Source organism: Capra hircus, chromosome 5 (assembly GCF_001704415.2).
Source record: "Capra hircus breed San Clemente chromosome 5, ASM170441v1, whole genome shotgun sequence".
NCBI lineage: Eukaryota > Metazoa > Chordata > Mammalia > Artiodactyla > Bovidae > Capra > Capra hircus.
The window spans coordinates 47,792,105-47,811,641 of NC_030812.1; the positions used below are offsets into that span (position 1 = coordinate 47,792,105).

Genomic DNA, 19,537 nt, shown 5'->3' on the forward strand with positions numbered 1-19,537 from the left:
TTTCATTTGATATCACTTTCAGTAGCTGACCTTGTCTATTTTCACCTTCTGCTCTTTTCAGTGTGTCCTTGTAAAAGGTCCCAGCCATGGACATTTCCATCTTTCTCTTAGTTGGAATACGTGTATCTTTGCAGTTGCAAGAAGTGCTATTGTTGAAAGAAGCATCCACTAAAATTAAGCTCCCTGAGAGGTCTATAGATGTTACTTTGAAAAGTGTGGTAGGGGGTAACAATTTAGAGACTCCAAGTTTTTAATTATACTTCTAACATTCCAGTATCAACTTGAATCATTTAACTCTGCTGTTACTCTTGATTTACTGGAACTAAAGCCATTTATTTAATAAATAATTTAAGTAGCCAGGATATGTAGAGTCTTAGCTCAGTTGGTAAAGAATCCACCTGCAGTGCAGGAGACCTGGGGTCAATCCCTGGGTTGGGAAGATCCCTGGAGAAGGGAAAGGCTATCCATTCCAGTATTCTGGCCTGGAGAATTTAATGGACGGTATAGTCTATGGGGTCGGAAAGAGTCAGACACTACTGAGCGACTTTCACTTTCACGCCCCTGCACAGGGTGCAGATGTTAGCTGCAAAAATCCTACGTCATGACCTCTTCTCTCTAGAGGTTTCCAGATTTGTTAGAGACAGACTTATAAATAACTAATGTATTAAAACTCTCAGTTACTTCATCTAAGTTCCATTATTTGGGGAATTTAGAATCCAGATTAAATTACTGGATAGAAACTGACTTAATTTTAGATTTGTATGCTACTTATATTTTACCAGGTAAAATTTTAAAGGTGTAGTCTTCACAAACCTTATTTATATTTATACCTTTGTATCTTTTTAAAGTATTTAAAAATTAAAAAAAAAATTTTTTTTACCTCGCTGAACAGCATGTGGGATCTTAGTTCCCCAAGCAAGAATCAAATCTGCACATGCTGTATTGGCAACGTGGGGAGTCCTGATCACTGGACCACCAGTGAAGTCCCTTAATTATTTTTTAAATTGAAGTATAGTTAATTTACAATGTTGTGTTAGTTTCAGATATACGGCAAAGTGAATCAGTTATACATATATGTACATATGTTTGTTCTTCAGAATCTCTTTCACTACAGGTTATTAGGACTATAGTTCCTCATAGGTCCTTATGGTTTATCTAGTTTATATATAATAGTATGTATATGTAGGGAGAAAGTAGGGAAAACCACTAGACCATTCAGGTATGACCTAAATCAAATCCCTTACGATTATACAGTGGAAGTGAGAAATAGATTTAAGGGCCTAGATCTGATAGATAGAGTGCCTGATGAACTTTGGACTGAGGTTCGTGACACTGTACAGAAGACAGGGATCAAGACCATCCCCATGGAAAAGAAATGAAAAAAAGCAAAATGGCTGTCTGGGAAGGACTTACAAATGGCTGTGAAAAGAAGAGAAGCGAAAAGCAAAGGAGAAAAGGAAAGATATATGCATCTGAATGCAGAGTTCCAAAGAATAGCAAGGAGAGATAAGAAAGCCTTCCTCAGTGATCAATGCAAAGAAATAGAGGAAAACAACAGAATGGGAAAGACTGGAGATCTCTTCAAGAAAATTAGAGATACCAAGGGAACATTTCATGCAAAGATGGGCACAATAAAGGACAGAAATGGTATGGACCTAACAGAAGCAGAAGATATTAAGAAGAGGTGGCAACAATACACAGGAGAACTGTACAAAAAAGATCTTCACGACCAAGATAATCACGATGGTGTGATCACTCACCTAGAGCCAGACATCCTGGAATGTGAAGTCAAGTGGGCCTTAGAAAGCATCACTACGAACAAAGCTAGTGGAGGTGATGGAATTCCAGTTGAGCTATTTCAAATCCTAAAAGATGATGCTGTGAAAGCGCTGCACTCAATATGCCAGCAAGTTTGGAAAACTCAGCAGTGGCCACAGGACTGGAAAAGGTCCATTTTCATTCCAATCCCAAAGAAAGGCAATGCCAAAGAATGCTCAAACTACTGCACAATTGCACTCATCTCACACACTAGTAAAGTAATGCTCAAAATTCTCCAAGCCAGGCTTCAGCAATACATGAACCATGAACTTCCTGATGTTCAAACTGGTTTTAGAAAAGGCAGAGGAACCAGAGATCAAATTGCCAACATCGGCTGGATCATGGAAAAAGCAAGAGAGTTCCAGAAAAACATCTATTTCTGCTTTATTGACTATGCCAAACCCTTTGACTGTATGGATCACAATAAACTGTGGAAAATTCTGAAAGAGATGGGAATACCAGACCACCTGACTTGCCTCTTGAGAAACCTGTATGCAGGTCAGGAAGCAACAGTTAGAACTGGACATGGAATAACAGACTGGTTCCAAATAGGAAAAGGAGTACGTCAAGGCTGTATATTGTCACCCTGCTTATTTAACTTAACCTCAGATATGCAGATGACACCACCCTTATGGCAGAAAGTGAAGAGGAACTAAAAAGCCTCTTGATGAAAGTGAAAGAGGAGAGTGAAAAAGTTGGTTTAAAGCTCAACATTTAGAAAATTAAGATCATGGCATCTGGTCCCATCACTTCATGGCAAATAAATAGACGGGGAAACATTGGAAACTGTCAGACTTTATCTTTTTGGGCTCCAAAATCACTGCAGATGGTGATTGCAGCCATGAAATTAAAAGATGCTTACTCCTTGGAAGGAAAGTTATGACCAACCTAGATAGCATATTCAAAAGCAGAGACATTAGTTTGCCAACAAAGGTCCGTCTAGTCAAGGCTATGGTTTTTCCAGTGGTCTTGTATGGATGTGAGAGTTGGACTGTGAAGAAAGCTGAGCACCGAAAAATTGATGCTTTTGAGCTGTGGTGTTGGAGAAGACTCTTGAGAGTCCCTTGGACTAAAAGGAGATCCAACCAGTCCATTCTAAAGAAGATCAGCCCTGGGTGTTCTTTGGAAGGAATGATGCTAAAGCTGAAACTCCAGTACTTTGGCCACCTCATGCGAAGAGTTGACTCATTGGAAAAGACCCTGATGCTGGGAGGGATTGGGGGCAGGAGGAGAAGGGGACGACAGAGGATGAGATGGCTGGATGGCATCACCGACTCGATGGACTTGAGTTTGAGTGAACTCTGGGAGTTGGTGATGGACAGAGAGGCCTGGCGTGCTGCGATTCATGGGGTCGCAAAGAGTTGGACACGACTGAGTGACTGAACTGAACTGATGTATATGTTAATCCCAAACTCCTAATTTGCCTCCCCCCATCACTATTCCCTTTGGTAATCATTAATTTCTTTGTTTTCTTTGTCTATGAGTGTATTTCTGCTTTGTAAGTAAGTTCATTTGTATCTTTTTCTTAGAGTCTACATGTAGGTGCTATTATGCTATTCATCTTTCTCTGACGTATTTCAGTTAATACAATAATCTTGAGGTCCGTCCATGTTGCCACACATGGCGTTCCACTCTTTCTATGGCTGAGGAATGTTCCATTGTATACATGTCCCGCATCCCTATCTGTCCATCTGTCTCTGGACATTTAGGTTGTTTCTATGTCTTGGCTACTGTAAGCAGTGCTGTTATGAACACTGGGGTTCATGCATCTTTTCTAATTATAGTTTTGCCCAGGAGTGGGATTGCAGGATCATATGGTAACTATTTTTAGTTTTTCCAGAACCTCCACACTGTTTTCCATAGTGCCTGCACCAACTGTGTAGGAGGGTTCCCTTTTCTCCACACCCTCTCCAGCATTTATTATTTGTAGACATTTTGATGATGGCCGGTCTGACAGGTATGAGGTGATACCTCACTGCAGTTTTGATTTGCATTTCTCTACTGACTGCTGATATTGAGCATCTTTTCAAGTGCCTGTTGGCCATCTGTATATCTTATTTGGAAAAATGTCTATTTTTTTAATCAGGTTGTTTGCCTTTTTGCAAGCCAGATGAGTTGTTCTTTATATCTTCTATAGCATGCTTATGTGTTTATTTCATTTGGTACAGAAGTACTATCAGTTAGAAAGGGCTAATGTTATTCTTACCATTTTACAGATGAGAAAAACGAGGTAGAATGTTTAAGTAACTTGTTCATGGTTATGCAGTTAAGTGCGTGCTGGAACTTCATAAAACTTTATTTCCGCTTGGTACTCTGGATAGCTTCTGCACTTTTCCTTATGCAGTCACTTATCCATGTATAAGACACACTGAAGACATGTATCTGAGTGAAAATTTATGCAATTCTCATTGAACTGATGACCATGTTTTGAAAAAAGTATTATTCATTTATAAGAAGAGCAGCTTTGTGGACTGCCTTAGAAGTACTGGCTAAAATTGTACATTATAAACTGTCTTTAAATAATTTCAAAGTCTGTGAATGGGAATAACAGATGTTCATTAATTTTCTGATGTATTTTCATATAATCAGGATAAATTTACATGAATTATAGTTTTAAAAGTTTTGCCTATTATGTTTCCCAATTTATTATCCATTCTAATTCACTAAGAAAAAACTAATCTATTTCTGTCTACATCGGAAAAATTAACTAAACAACCAGGATTTAGTTAAGGAAATAGAAGGCAAGATTACCTTTCCGCATTCCTCCCCATTCCAAGATACACAGACAGTCTTGTACCCAATTTCAACTATCCAAAGATTTTATGTGTAATTATCACTTCAATTTTTCTATATGTGTCTATGTAGTTTTTAATAAGAGAAATGCAGTTACAATTATCTTTGCATATTGTCAGACTTTGAATCATGCCTTACTATAGTTTTCAAGTTTCTCAAACTGGAGTTGTTCTTTATGTTATGCTATGCTTTTATGATTTTACTATTTATGCTTTTCTTTTTCTTCTGATGGTTTAATGAATCAGGTTTAATTAGTCAGAAAAACTAACAATATTTTTCTCTCCCTATCTTTGCCAGTAATTCCATGAAGTACTTTTCTTTCATTCTAGCTGTGGTCTTGCCCTGAGCTTTCAGGTGATGTAAAGATAGAACAGTAATTCTCTACATTACAGATGCTTTTCCTGTATATCATTGTATGTATGGACAAGACAGAAAGGATCAATGGAAAGAGAAAAGTCGATTTGGTATTCTCTTCAAAATAACATATGAGTTATTTAGATATAACAAAAGTTTAAGTCACTACTCAGAAACCTAGTTCATTTCATAATGGTTTCACTGTACTGGAGAGCTTACTTTGCTAAAGGATTTAGAATGAAGTGAAGGGCAATTCAGGTCTTTTAAATTTAAGTTAAATGTAATTTGTTAAAGGTTAAGAAACATTTGCCAGAATTATGAGCAATTTCCAGCTAGAGTTCTATAAAAAGAAAGCTTGAAGTTAAATTCATTCTACTCTTCCCAGTAGAATTCCATAGTGACTGGAATGGTTTATGAGTAGATATCATATGGCTAAGAAAAAGATTGGAAAAATGGAATTCGAATAGAAAGTAAGGATGAAAAACTCCTTCATTCTTCCCCTATCTCCTCCCTCTCTGTGCTTCCTACACACACACACACACACACACACACACACACACACACACACACACACACACCCCACTCTATCAGAAGAGGGAAAGCTTATGTTGAAAGTCTCCTTTAGTAATAATAAATGGAATAGAATAGTTGAATAAATTGTATGTGGCACTGAACTGGAATTTCTTCAGTGAAATGGCTTATGTTCTTAAAGAGCTGAAAAAAGGCTTAAATTTTCTAGTAGCCTGGAATAAGATTCCACGGGAGGCGCATGTGAAATGCAGCATGTGTGAACAGTTTTGCAGCAGAGTCCCATATGAAACATAGCAACATAGCTGGTGCAGTGACTCACCACACTAACATCTACTGTTAACAGACAGACGCTCTCTAGTAAAGCCTGCACTTTCTCATGTTGGAAGGAGTTTCTTAGACTGTTGTGATGGTATGATATGTTCCTCAAACTAGGTCAGGCCACTTGAATTTAACATTGTTGAATACTTGCCATATACTTGGCACTTTTCTTACACCTGTTTGGTTTTATTTTTCCCACTTTATAGGTGATGAATTTGAGGTCACACATCTGGCCTGGTATTCAAGTCAACCCATCAACTGCTTTTAGCCCGTGCTTGTTCTGATTGTCTGATAAAAATGAAGATATAAAGAAATTTCAAGATAGAAGGAAAGACATTTAAAAGAGCTCATGTCAGGTGGCCTCAGTTTTCTCAGAAATACAGGGACAGAATTTAAAACAGAAAAGTGATACAAAATTTGGAACACAGTTCCTTGAGAAACTGTAACGGGGGGTTAGTAGTGAAAATAAAATGACTTTCCAATTTTAATAACTAGAATCCAGCCCAGAAATCCAGCTGCTGCCCTACTTCACAGATGGTAAATGGCCTGATGGCTTCCTAAACACTGGCTACATCTTCCTGCTCAGATTCCAAGGGACTTCCCTGAGGATAACCGCCAGCTTGAAGCTGAATTCTTCTTAATGACCTGCCATGATGGATCTATTTACTTTTGATTCAGCCCTCCCTGATGCTGGGAAAGATTGAGGGCAGGAGGAGAATGGGATGACAGAGGATGAGTTGGCATCATAGATTCAATGGATATGAGTTTGGGCAAACTCCGGGAGATAGTGAAGGACAGGAAAGCATGGTGTGCTGCAGTCCGTGTAGCAGCAAAGAGTTGGACGCGAATTAGCGACTGAACAAGACAACAGCCCTCCCTAGATTGGAACAGTCTTCAATTTTCAACTTAAACACTATGACAAAGGCAGAGTTTTCAAGGAGTTGAGGCGTGTGTGTGTATGTATGTGTGTTGCATTTATTCCAAGTATGCCGAGTAAAATAATCAGATATGAGTGATCAAAATAAAAATTAAAACTTTATTTTCCTATAATAAACTTACTTCTTTCCTAAAAGTTTGGAGTATTACTGTTTTAAATCCATGTACACCGTCTGTATGTTCTTCACAAATACTTATCCTCTCAGTTTCTTCATCTATAAAATGTTTTGCTGTGAAGACTGAGTTAAACACAAAGCACTTAGAACCATAATGAGCAAAAAGTAAGTGCTATGTACTCTTATTACTTACTCTTACTATTATCCTCATCATTAGTGAATCTGTGTAAAATGAGCTACTAATTCAGTGCAAGGGCGTTATTAGTAAACATGTAGAAAATAAAAACTGTCTTGTGTGGCTCCTAAAAACCTTGAAATTATCAGGAGCTGATTAATATGGATAACATTGAGGTTTATCAGCTGACAAAGGAAAAAGTTCTCACTGAAGCTATCAAACCCCTATTTTATTTTATTTTCAGCTCCAGAAATCTATCTTGTGAACTGTTCTGGCTTAATTCCCACTTTCATCATGCGTTTGTCTTATTCAAAGTCTCTCCATAGTCTATCTCACAAACTTCAGACATGCCTCTGATCAACAAACAAATATTTGATGGCTATTTTATGCCAGAGGCTAGAGATATAAATAGATATAAATAGCGAAGATCTGTCTGCAATGCAGGAGACCTGGGTTTAATCCCTGGGTTGGGAAGATTCCCCTGGAAAAGGAAATGGCAACCTACTTCAGTCTTCTTGCCTGGAGAATCCCATGGACAGAGGAGCCTAGCAGGCTACAGTCCATGGGGTCGCAAGAGTCAGACACAACTTAGCGACTAAACCACCAGACACGGCCTTGCAACTGTGGAGTTTACTTACTAGTGGGCAGACAGGCACATAAACAGATAAATACAAAACAAAGTGGGACTTCCCAGGTGGCGCTAGTGGTAGAGGACCCGCCTGCCAATGCAAGAGACCTAAGAGACACAGGTTCAACCCCTGGGTCAGGAAGATCCCCTGGAGAAGGGCACAGCAACCCACTCCAGTATTCTTGCCTTGGAGAATCCCATTGACAGTGGAGCCTGGAGGACTTCAGTCTACGGGGTTGCAAAGAGTCGGACACGACTGAACAACTTAGCATGCCCTCACACACAGAACAAAGCAGAAAGTGCAACGAAGGAAATGCATGCATACAAGGTGCTATGGGAGCAGAGATGAAGAACACCAGAGTTCACCCTAGAAGGCTCAGATTTGGCTTCTGGAGGAAAGGATGCCAAGGCTTAAAGAATTTCAAGCAGAAACTTTAAAGGCTTCGCTGGGATCACAAGGCTTCCTTATTTGGTCCTTTTTAACCGTCTAGACATGCCACCATTACTCCCAACATAACTCACCTCCCAACTCCTATTGCACCAGTCTCAGAACCATTCCCTTGAAAAACCCAGTTTTGATCCTATCTCTAATTCCTTACCTCATGTGGCATTCTCTATCAGATATTCTCTGCCTAGTAGTGTGTTCTCATCTCCTCCATGAAAACAGGCCCTACTGGAATACGCTCATATACTCTCCTATTACTCATGAAAGCACTTCAAACAGGTATGTGCAGATTAATGTTATGTCTCCACAGTCTGTCACTGTTTATTGTTTATCATATCACTCCAACAAAACTATAAATACCTTAAGGATAAAAAGGGTTCACAAATTTATTCTGTTTCACAATACCTGGCAAAGTGTGAGAAAAGTCCAAGATGTCGAAAATACTTTCTGAATTATTTCACCAATGCCTTTTATGGTTTATCTGATGTGCAATAAATTCATTTTATGAAAGTTTAGAAGGTCAAATAGCCAGAGGAGAGAACATTCTTACTTCTGTCAGTTAATTTACTAACTGAAAGTCCGTAGTACTATATGAGAAATAAACTTAGCTTGGTAGAATTTGTGAATGTGAAGAAAACGTGAACCATGGAATAAATTACGCAGTTGGTTTATAAAGCAGCCTGTGAATAAGGTTCTTGTACTTGGTAAGCAGTAAAAAAGCAGTATATTGTTGAGAGGGAATGTACTTAGGGTAGAGCACAAGTTTGAATGGCCTTTTATGCAAGGAAGTATTTTATATATACATATATATATCAGTCAAGTAAATGAAGAGAATTATGCATATATGTGAGTATGTGCACATATACACATAAAATGAGTGTGAGTATGGTAACAGAAATGGCAGTTGGAAAAACAACCTTTTCATACTGCTAATGATAAGGCATTTTAAAACTCAGTGCTTCCTTATTGCTTTTTATTTATCTGTTTTCCTCCCACTGTTATTTCTCCTATTGTTCCTCTATTTAGTCTTTTCTGCCGAATTTTCTCTCACTCCCTCTTCTCTAACAAACAAAACCTCCACACACTTTCTCATTCACATTCATACTAACCCAAGTCAATCGTTCCCACACTTTGTGTTCAAAGTATGAAACCAGCTATATCAAGAGGGGGTCTGACAGTGATGCCATTAATTCACTAGACTATTGAGTGACTTTCAAACTTTTGCTCACGAATCCCTAAAAGAATTTTGAATAAAACAGAGACTCTGCGCCAGTTATCAATACATTGCCTCTCACCTCTAAATGTATCTTCCTTACCTGCTTTGCTAAAACGGAGCTGGGACCTTTAAATTTTTTTTTTGCGGGGGGGGGTGGGGTCAGCCAACATGATATTAAACTTTGTCAGTAGAGGGCACAGGAGAAGGATTAAGGGAGAAAGAGGTTTTTCCTTCTTGGTTTCAGTATGCTTTCCAAACAGGCTCCTGCAGAGCCCGCTGCCTCCCTGGCATGTGGCTCACGTGCATGGAGCGTCTCTTATTTGCAGGCCCTTGCAATGAGGGCAGCTTCCCCAGCACCCAACTTCCTGGTGTACACAGCCTCTCTGGTCGCCAACACTTTGAGCCATGCTGTTTCTCTGGCGATAGCTCTGTGACACCAGTATCTCCTCTGCAGCAAGGTGCTGGTTTCAGGGCACAGGGATGAGCAGCACCTGGTGGCCAGCAGCCTCCCCAGCACCTCCCTCAGGCAGTTTTGGAGTGGAGGGCCCCCAGTGAGACACTTCCCTGCAAAGAGCTTTCCCCAGCACCCCAGAGGGGAGGTATCCAGTAAGTTCCAGGAGGCAGAATCCCAGAAAGTTGCACCATCATAGCCCCACAGTGACTCCTGGGCCATCAGCTGCTGGAATCAGGGGCAGTTTGCAGGGGAAGCTTTCCCTTGAGGTCTATCTCAGCCCTAGGGGGCATGGTCACTTCCTGTATTCGCTGTCTCTATATTCTTCAGAATTTCTATTTGCTTCTTACCTACCAATCCCTCATCACCACCATTCTCTGTCACATGTAGTCGCTCTCTGTATTACACTTTCCTGTTCAAATTACTGTGTGGCTTCTGTATCCAGATTGTGTGCTGACTGATATACACTTCCTCATACATTTTAATGTGATAGCTAAAATTTCTTACCAAGAAGTTAAATAATTGAAAAAAGACAAATTATCTGGTGTTCTGAATATAGATATTCTTAAAATATATTTCTGTCAAAACCTTAGAGTGATGTATCTAGATCAGTTAATGAATGGAGAAGACTACTGTATAACCTGATTGTAAACTGTCTCAAGTAAACTGGATTTATTTCCTGTACACACATACATACACAAAGACTTTCATCTAAAAATTTTGAACAAATATGTCCGTACATGTTTTCATGACACACATCTCACTTATGACTGGTGGAACATGGATAGACAGATAGATAGATGGAGCGGTAGATAAGCAGACAGCTGGCAGGCAGACTGAGGATCTCCAAGATGAAACACTGTTTCAATACTTTTTTTTTTTTTTTTTTTTTACCAGTTCAATACTTCTCAATGTTTTATTTTTGTTTTGTTTGTTTGTTTGTTTGTTTGGCCTTGCTTTCAAGGGTCTCTCCAGAAGTAATGCATTCCTGAACTGTCCTTTTGCTCAGTGCCTTAGAGATTTTTACCCTGTGATAATAAATCGTAGTAAGCATTGGGGTGGGTGGAAGCTATGCCATCTTTTGTGAAGTGGGAGAAGGGGAACCATGACAGAGGAGACTGGAAGGACGAGGTGGCAGACTACTATTCAGTAACAGACAGAAGTTTCAAGAAAATGCTTGCATAGGGCTGAGGATCAGAAAATTGCTTCCCTCACAGCTGTTCATGCCCTGTGGACACCCAGGGTACAAGTTTTCCAGTATGAAGAAAGCAGCGCCAGACCAAAGAACTACTGCATTCTATACTGAAGGCCAGAGAGATACTGTTCACTCTAAAACTGACAAGAAACCAAGTGGGAGAAGCTCAGCATTTTTTTTTTCATGTAATGTAGACTAAAAATATTAAATTATATTCCATAAAAATTTAGAAACTAAAAGCTTTCCTTACAAGAATGCTAAAGTTTCCTTTAGAGTCAATATCACATCAAATATGAAACTCCTGAACCCCACCCATACCTATGGTTGGATGAAGGTCTTGCTTTTAACTATTTGTGACTCAAGATGTCACATGGCTTAAATCCTTCATTTACAGTGGCTCTGTTTCTTATTTAAAACAGTGAGTTTTCCTTAGATCCACTACTTCACTAAATCATATAATAGGGAAAGAAATGAAGAATCTTAAACAAAAGCAAAGGAGATATGGCCAATTTTTACCATTTGGGATATTAACAAGTTTAACATGGCTCAGCAACTATCTTAAGTGTTATATCAACCATTATGACACAAACTAAAGGTGTTGAAATATAAAGACGTGTGTTTTCTGAGAGGAAATGGGTGACAATTTGAAGGGCTGGTTTTTTTAACAGAATGAATAAATACATAAGAATTCAGAACAGATTCTCAACCAACACTAATGTGCAATAAGGTTTATGCAAGTTAAGAAAGGTTTTAAACTTAAAAAAATTTTTTAAGGAAACTACTGTTTCCTGTTATTTCTGGAAAATCTGTGAATGCTAGTGTTTTCAAAAGGAAACATTTGCGAGGAGATGTTAAGTATGTTTTACAAGCTATACATATCAGATTCTTGTTTGTGCATTTCCCCTAAGAAATTTGTAATTCTGTTTTAAATAAATGACACTTTCTCTCAATTAAATTTTCTGTCTTTTTATTTCCCTAAATCAGCATCCCCATGGGGAGTATGGGGCTCCTAGGATTTTTTTCGTCCTAAATAAATACATTTTTAATAAACAGTTTTCTTTCTTGGATAAGAAATACATTACAATGTCTGACTTAACTATTCCATTAAAAAAAAATCTATGTACTGCCTGTTTTATAGTAATCTATTGGGATCTTTAAAAGATTTTTGATCAATGCAAAACTTTAAACTCAGAGTATGTAATTTACTTACATATGTATAAATATTTGTTATAATTCCCACTTGACTTTTAATAAAGGTATTGCCCTTCACTGCAGAAGTGTGAATAATCCAGTTGGTGGATATTATTCAATCTGAAGGATTCACGTAAAGAACTTCCATTATGGTCCAATAAATAAATTTAGGGCCATCACTTGGTGATAGAAAAATCAATAAATATAGACATTTTTATGTTCACCAAAATCTCTTTCATAGCTCTGCTAAGCACCTTGTTTACTAAGATGACCAAGTTAATGCTAGGTATTTTAAAGATTCAAGTAACAAGAAATCAGCCAGTCTACCAAACTGGTAATTTATTATGAAAGCCAATAATTACTTTTGTTTTGGGGGGGGGGGGACGGGGAGTAGAAAAATTAGAAATAAGAAAATTTAGGAATGGGAAGATCGAATGTGAACAGGCAAAATCAAGCTTGTTACCATCTGTGATTTGCTCATATCCTTAGGTTTTTAATATACTTACTTAAACAATGGAGTTCCACAAACAACACATTTGTATATTCCAGGATCTTTGTGATGTGTATATTCTCCTTCGAAGGCACTGATACACAATAAACAGAGCATAAAAAAAATTAAACAAAGTTAGCATTATTTCTTATAGAACGTATTTGCTTAAAATATATTTCTCTAATAAATCTTTCAAGAGCTTTTTGTTTTAACATGAGAACAGACCAAACATATGGAAATCTGAACATTACTAATATATTTCAAATCTGTATAATAAAATGTGCATATAACTACTACAAACTAATGCAGGTTAAATTTTTTTAAAAATCAAGCCGTCTAGTTATGCAATGCTTAGAAACTTTTTTTTCCTGTTAAAAAAAAAGCTTGTAGTTCAGATTCACAGAGAAAAACATTATTACATGAGATTTCTGCTCCTCTACAGTGTCCAAGAATGTATACCAGAAAATACAGAAGGGTCCAACACTTCAAGTGGAAGGAGTCTTATTTTCTGGTTTGAAAAGGAATATTGCAGCTTTAAGGGAATATTTTTCTAAGTTAACAATCTTAAAGGCTAGGAGGTCATTCAGCTAATACAAATCAGCTGTGCTAGCCCAACAAAAAGTCTATGTGCTCTGCAGCTTGTTTTTATTATCCTTTCACCCTCTTTATGAGGTCCAATTTTTTATAAACAGAATTTTTAAGAATGACCTAATCTCTAGTTGTTTGTGTGCATTAAATCATTTTACTAGTCATGTACACAACAGGACGAGTAGACGTCTCGGGCCGAGACCCAAGTCCATCTCTAGCTCCTTGTGGGGTGAGGGTGGACTTTGTCAGAGATTCAACATTTGGTCAAGTCAGTAAACAGTATATACTGTGACAGGAAGAGAGTGTTGCCTATTAAGAAAGACCCCATGTGTGGTAAAGAGCTCTTTCAGTTCATGAATGAAAACAAGAAGTTACATCATTAATAAATTTGGGATCAGAGGTAAGTTACGGCCTTATGCCAAGCTCCATGGTATAAATTAGACAACAAAATGGTCAGACTCTGGCAAGTTACCTTTGAGCTGGAATCAGCTGAGAGAGACTTTATTCACCAAAAACAGTCTTGGAAGTGAACAAACTCTTTTTTCAGGACTTAGGGCGAACTTCCAAGGACCAAAGCCATGTGAGGGCAGTTATTGAAAATTTTTGACATTCCAACCACAAATGAGCCAATAAATACTTTCTCCACATGTGCTTCAAAAAGAAATTGGAGTGGGGTAGAAAGGAACTAAATTATGCTACCTTCTTTTTGCAGCCAAAACATCTATACTTACAATGGCCACCTTCAAATTTTCAGCATCCTGGCAAAGTGCCATTCCCTCATGGTTTTGCTTACTGTGATGTCTTCCCAAAAAATGTACCTAAATCGCTATTACTTCCACACATTTTGTAGTAAACTAAAAACAGGCCCTTAACAAAAGCCTTGTGACTTTACAAAAGATAGAGTGTTCATTAAATGGGGAAAAGAATAAATAAAACTTAGTCTTAATCTAAACAATACCATTTTCAACCTTTTCAAGGATACTAATTTGTAGACTTTAGCAAATAAGTGCAGAATCCTTTGAATTAAATGGCAAGGGAGAGGATTCAAAGGTTGGAGCAGGGGTACAGAGGATGAAGAAAACTAGCTCTTGCTTAGTGACGTGTTCGTAAGCTCGCCTTACCTTTCGGTCCCTTTCTCCTGAGTGACATGGTATTGCAGGGGTGTTAGCCGCTTCCTCAGTTCCTGCTGGGAAAAGACCACCTTACAGTTCTTTTTATCCCTACATGACCCTGGAAAGAGAGAGGATATGGGAGAAGGAGGACTTTTAGCTTCAATCCTAAATAACTGCTTTGGCTGACCGCCACAGCACAGCTTCTGCTGTCACTTGTCAATGACCAGAGCAGTCCCTAACACACTCGACAAACTTACCTGAACTGCAGTTACTTCTCTCAATTTAAAGAGAAAGGTGCTCGAGATTCAAGTGATTCCACTGGTGCACTGATGATGTGCCACAGCCAAAGCTGCTAGCACGAAACAGTAAAAACCCACTGAACATTCACAAAATGGGACATTCTTTATGTCTTCCAATACCTTGAATTTTTTTTTTACAAATTCAAAAAGCGTAACTATTTATAAGCATTTCTGCTGTATATATAAGATGATGGGCATATTATGTTAAACAGTAACTCTCCATTCAATTAGTAGAAGAGCTTGAAACCGTCCTCCTTCAATTTCTATCCTGGGTGATTTAAATACTGTCCTAGTTATTTACTGAACCTGAGAGATGCATTTTTCCACAACTAGGAATTGCTATTCTTTGTGATTCTGTTGGGGTTTCCCCAGTGGCTCAGCTGGTAAAGAATCTGCTGGAATGCAGGAGACATAAGAGACGTGAGTTCGATCCCTGAGTTGGGAATATCCCCTGGAAAAGGGAAGGGCTACTCACTCCAGTATTCTTCCTGAAAAATTTCATGAACAGAGAAGCCTGGAGGGCTACAGTCCATAGGGTTACAAAGAGTCAGAAAAACTGAAGCAAATGAGCACAGCACAGTGATTCTGTCAGAGGCTTCACTGGGCTCTGAAGAGTCCTTTAAAATAAATATCTCTTGCAAGACTGTATCTTACTGTGTTTAAATGGGCAAGAAACTTGTAACAGACTCCAAGAGAAGGCAAGTATACTAACATAGTTTCAAGAAGTTCCAAAAAAAGAGTGAGAAAAATAAGGAAGGTGGGAAAGACAAAGAAAAGTAAATGGGATTTTATTTACAGACCTACATTTTTCTTTTGTAAAGTATACCTAGGAAGACTTCACTGATTAAATGTATTTCAATGGTAAAATAATTTTAATGTGATTCTAATAACAATGTTAGCTTTTATTTCAGCTTATATAGTCTGCAGTAAAATGTCCAGACAACACCTGCTTATATGTGTTATTCTGTCTTACCTGAACAAATGACTGAAGAGAAATACAGTCAGTCCTCTGTATCCACAGGTTCCACAACTACAAACTCAACCAAACATGATGGAAAATATTCACCACCCCCCTAAAATTCCAGAAAGTTCCAAAATGCAAACCTTGAGTTTGCCATGCTAAAGCAACTATTTATACAGCATTTACATTGTATTAGGTATTATTACAACCAATCTAAAGATGATTTAAAGTATAAAGGAAGATGTGCATAGGTTATATGTAAATACTATGCCAATTTATATAAGGAACCTGAGAATCCTCAGATTTTGGTAACTGCAATCCCCCATGAATACTGAGAGATACCTTTAACTACAGACATGGCAACCCTTACTCAATGCAGTAAAGTTGCTTTTCTTTGCTTTTGCATCACAGGGTGAAAGAGGCATGCAGATGGCCCTACGTGCAAAAATTTCTTACCATGTTTCAAAGTTACTAAGAGAAAGCTTGCTTAAGCTTCCAGAATAGTAAAAACTTCTTTGGGAACCTAAAAAAAAAAATATGATTGAGGAGTAAAAATGCTTCCTACTCCTTTTACTTTAAGGCACCTAGTGTCATAGTATATGAGATCACTGGAATTATAACAAGAGAAACTTAACTAACCACTGACCCTGACTCTGGGATTGAAGAAGGATATCAGCTTCCAGAATCAGGGCCACCAGGACAGTGACTGATTTTCTATGAGAAAACATGGAGGCAGGAAAAGAGCAAACCCGAGCCAAACAGAAGAGCACACCTTTGAGCAGGCCTGTAGGGTGTCAAACAGCACCTCTTCTGTCCTTCCACAAAGCATGGCTGGTGCTGCTCTGGCCTGAAGAGAGCCATAGGAATGAATAGCCACCATGTCACTCACCTCACTGGACCCCACAGAACACCAGGCTTTCTCCAAATACCTACTACTTACACTTTTTATATCTTCTAAGAGACAGACAGAAATGTTTCCCTGAGAAACGTCTGTCTGATCAGAATAAGCCTCTCCACAGCTTGAAAGCAGAACTGGCTGTGAGAGGTGAGTCTCCGCGCAATTCACTACAGACATCTTAAAAGGTGTTTCTTGTTTCTGTTTCTTTATATGTTGGAAGGGTTGTATCTTTGTTGATTTTGTCCAGAAAAATTCATTAACTGCAAACCTAATATGACAAAAATATCTTGGTTAAAATTATTCTTTTCAGTGGCACAGATAATTAAACTCTGTATAGTTAAACAATTCTGAAACAATTCTGTCCAAAATATTTTTGTTAATATATGTTCATTCATACAAAAAGACCAATTGTGTTCCCAAAGTTGAGAGAACTAAGCTACCCATCTGTATGTCATTTAGTACAAGAGAAGCAACTGCAGGTTTAAATTACATGGTATTGGATTGCAATTTCCTAACATTGGATGCTTTTCTGCTTTTTTACCTTGAGTCATTTACTAAGGAGTGTTCATAAAAAGTAGCTTAAAGCACAGATGCTTGCAAATCGTTTAGGCAAAGATGTTTCTCTCTTTTTCATTCTCCTTCTCTCCAAAAAATCTCTTTTCTGAAGAAAAAGAATAAAACTGTTGGTCAGTATTGACGAACCATGTCAAGTATTTGTACAAGGAGAAAAGGTAAAATTGAAAACATCTGATTGAAGTAAATAATACAAACATAAAAGCTTTGCTGGTGAATGAAGGGTATTGAAAAGACTTTATTTCATAGATTAGAAATTACTTTTGATCTAAACATTCTTAAAACCAGATTGTTTTCCGCTATGAACCATCTCATTAGTCGTGCCACAGAGACCTCGTTTTAATGGCAAGCTTTGAAAGCGTGCTGCTGTACTCTTTTGTTAGGCTCCGTCTTATTTTGAGGCCGGGGGGCGGGGGTAAAGATTTCATTCCAGCTTTCTTTGTTTGTCTTTCAAGAACCACTAAAGCAGTATTCACACAAATTTTGTAGGAATGTGCCCTATGTCATAGCCTACAAATTATTTGGTTTTGGTGCACTTAAAGGTCATCTTCCAAATTAACAAAATTTTCCTACATCCTGGCTTTTCAACCTTAAATATAAATATTGTTTCCTAACTGTAAGTGAGGTTTGTTCTTTAAGAAATGCTAGTGTTTATTTAAAGTTGTCAAACTTTGTACATTTTTATTCTTTGGTCATACTATGTTCTCAAAATAATTAGGCTTTTAAAGTGTGCCTAATAGCAAAAGGAAGTATGTGTGGACTAGAAACAACTATTGTGATTTAATACGAAACAATGAGAAGTTAGCCAAATTTTAATAAATTTCTTGCCACATAGTTTAATAATAATATGCTTTCCTGGACAGTTGAAAGCTATACTCTTACATTAGCCCTCCTCGCATCATAACCAAAACCTGGCATATATAAACACAGAAAGGCTTCACTTTTGTCTCTAATTTTCCTTCTCCCTATCAGACTCACTTTTCTAAAGTCATATGGTGCCACTGTCAATTTCGAAGAAATCATTTCATTTTTAAATTCTAGAATAATTCATTGGATGGTTTCCCTTTACTATCTTCACTTAGGTACTGTAATTTTCTTATTACACAGGGTAATTTAACATTAGTATTATATGACATCTGTTCAATGACCCCTAAATTGACTTAGAAGTATGTTAGGAAAAGATTTTTCTCTTTATTTAAATGCTTAATAGAGTACTTTGAAGCCACGAGTGTGTGTATATATATACAGGCAACACAAAGCATACCTGAAAGGGTAATATTGCTACCTAGGTATCTAATCATAACATCATTCCTTATGGAGTAAGTTTGGTATATATCAGATCCACCTTGAACCCAATCCAAGGGCATTTATTTGCTAAAATATGGCCAAAGTCTCTTTTTATATCAAAGCTTGTTCCATATTGTTGCCTTGAATCTAGTATTGTCTTGAATCAGAGTTCACTTCCTGCCTCTGTCTGCTTCCTAGTCATGGGACCTTAGACAAATGGGTCTCTCTCTACACACTACTACCCTCAGAAGTCTGCTATGAGAATCACAACAATTAGCAGTTAACAAACACTGTCCAAACAAATATAGTATTAAATTATCATTTTGATTACAGTGAATTCTGAAGTTAAAACTGTACTTAAAAGATAACCAGATCAGGCATTTCAGTGTGCTAAAATATTTTATTGATAATTATTTTTCTAAAATAATTCTCTTGGGATAGTATTTTCCTCACAAGTTCTCTTTTAAAATGATTCAAACAAGAATTGGAAGAAGAAAAGAAAATTAAAATTTGAGTAACTACTGTGTGGCAGACATATTTCTAGGCACTTTCTCATAACTACATTTAATCCTCTCAATAATTCCAGGAGGTAGATGTCATGTCCATTGTACAGATACAGAAACTGAGGCTCAGAGAGGTTATAATATAACTTACTAAGGACAAACAGCAAAAAGATATACTGACTCAAATCTCAGGCTGTCGGAGTGCAAAACCCATGGAAAAATTAAGCTACAAATTTCTTCTTTCTTCCTAAATTATATGATAACTTTAAACTTGAAAACTATCACTAACAACTAAAAATAACAAGAGAGGAAAGTAATGATCACTGTAGTACATCCAGAAAGTAAAAACATTTACCTATTAGCTAACGTCTGTTTTACCTAGGTTCACTCCTTCAGCAGAGGGTCAGTGACAAGGTTCAAATGGGATTCTCACAATGTCTATAAAATGTTGAAAGGCTTTTTAAATTCTTGTTAAGAAGTAAATCAAATCTGTAACCTAAATCTTAGGGCACTTTTAAGACATAAATCTTATATTTCTATGTGAAAAATCAAAACAAAACAAAATCTAAAGATCCCATAATTTTAATTTTGGTCCTAGGATCCAGTAATTTTAATTTTGGAAAAAAGTAAAACTATTATTTTCCCAATGTAGTAAGTGA

The 19,537-nt window shown here is 37.5% G+C and overlaps 1 protein-coding gene across 2 annotated transcripts in view; it reads right to left on the reverse strand.

Annotated features, from left to right (window-relative positions):
* Window positions 1-19,537, reverse strand: part of MSRB3 (methionine sulfoxide reductase B3) — a 187,332-nt gene that overhangs the window by 116,759 nt on the left and 51,036 nt on the right. For both annotated transcript variants that reach the window (XM_018047980.1, XM_005680216.3), the window contains exons 3-4: window positions 14,367-14,475; window positions 12,674-12,751 (exon numbers count right to left, since the gene is read on the reverse strand). In XM_018047980.1, coding sequence (XP_017903469.1) covers window positions 12,674-12,751; window positions 14,367-14,475 — 187 coding nt within the window. The remainder of the gene's footprint in view (window positions 1-12,673; window positions 12,752-14,366; window positions 14,476-19,537) is intronic.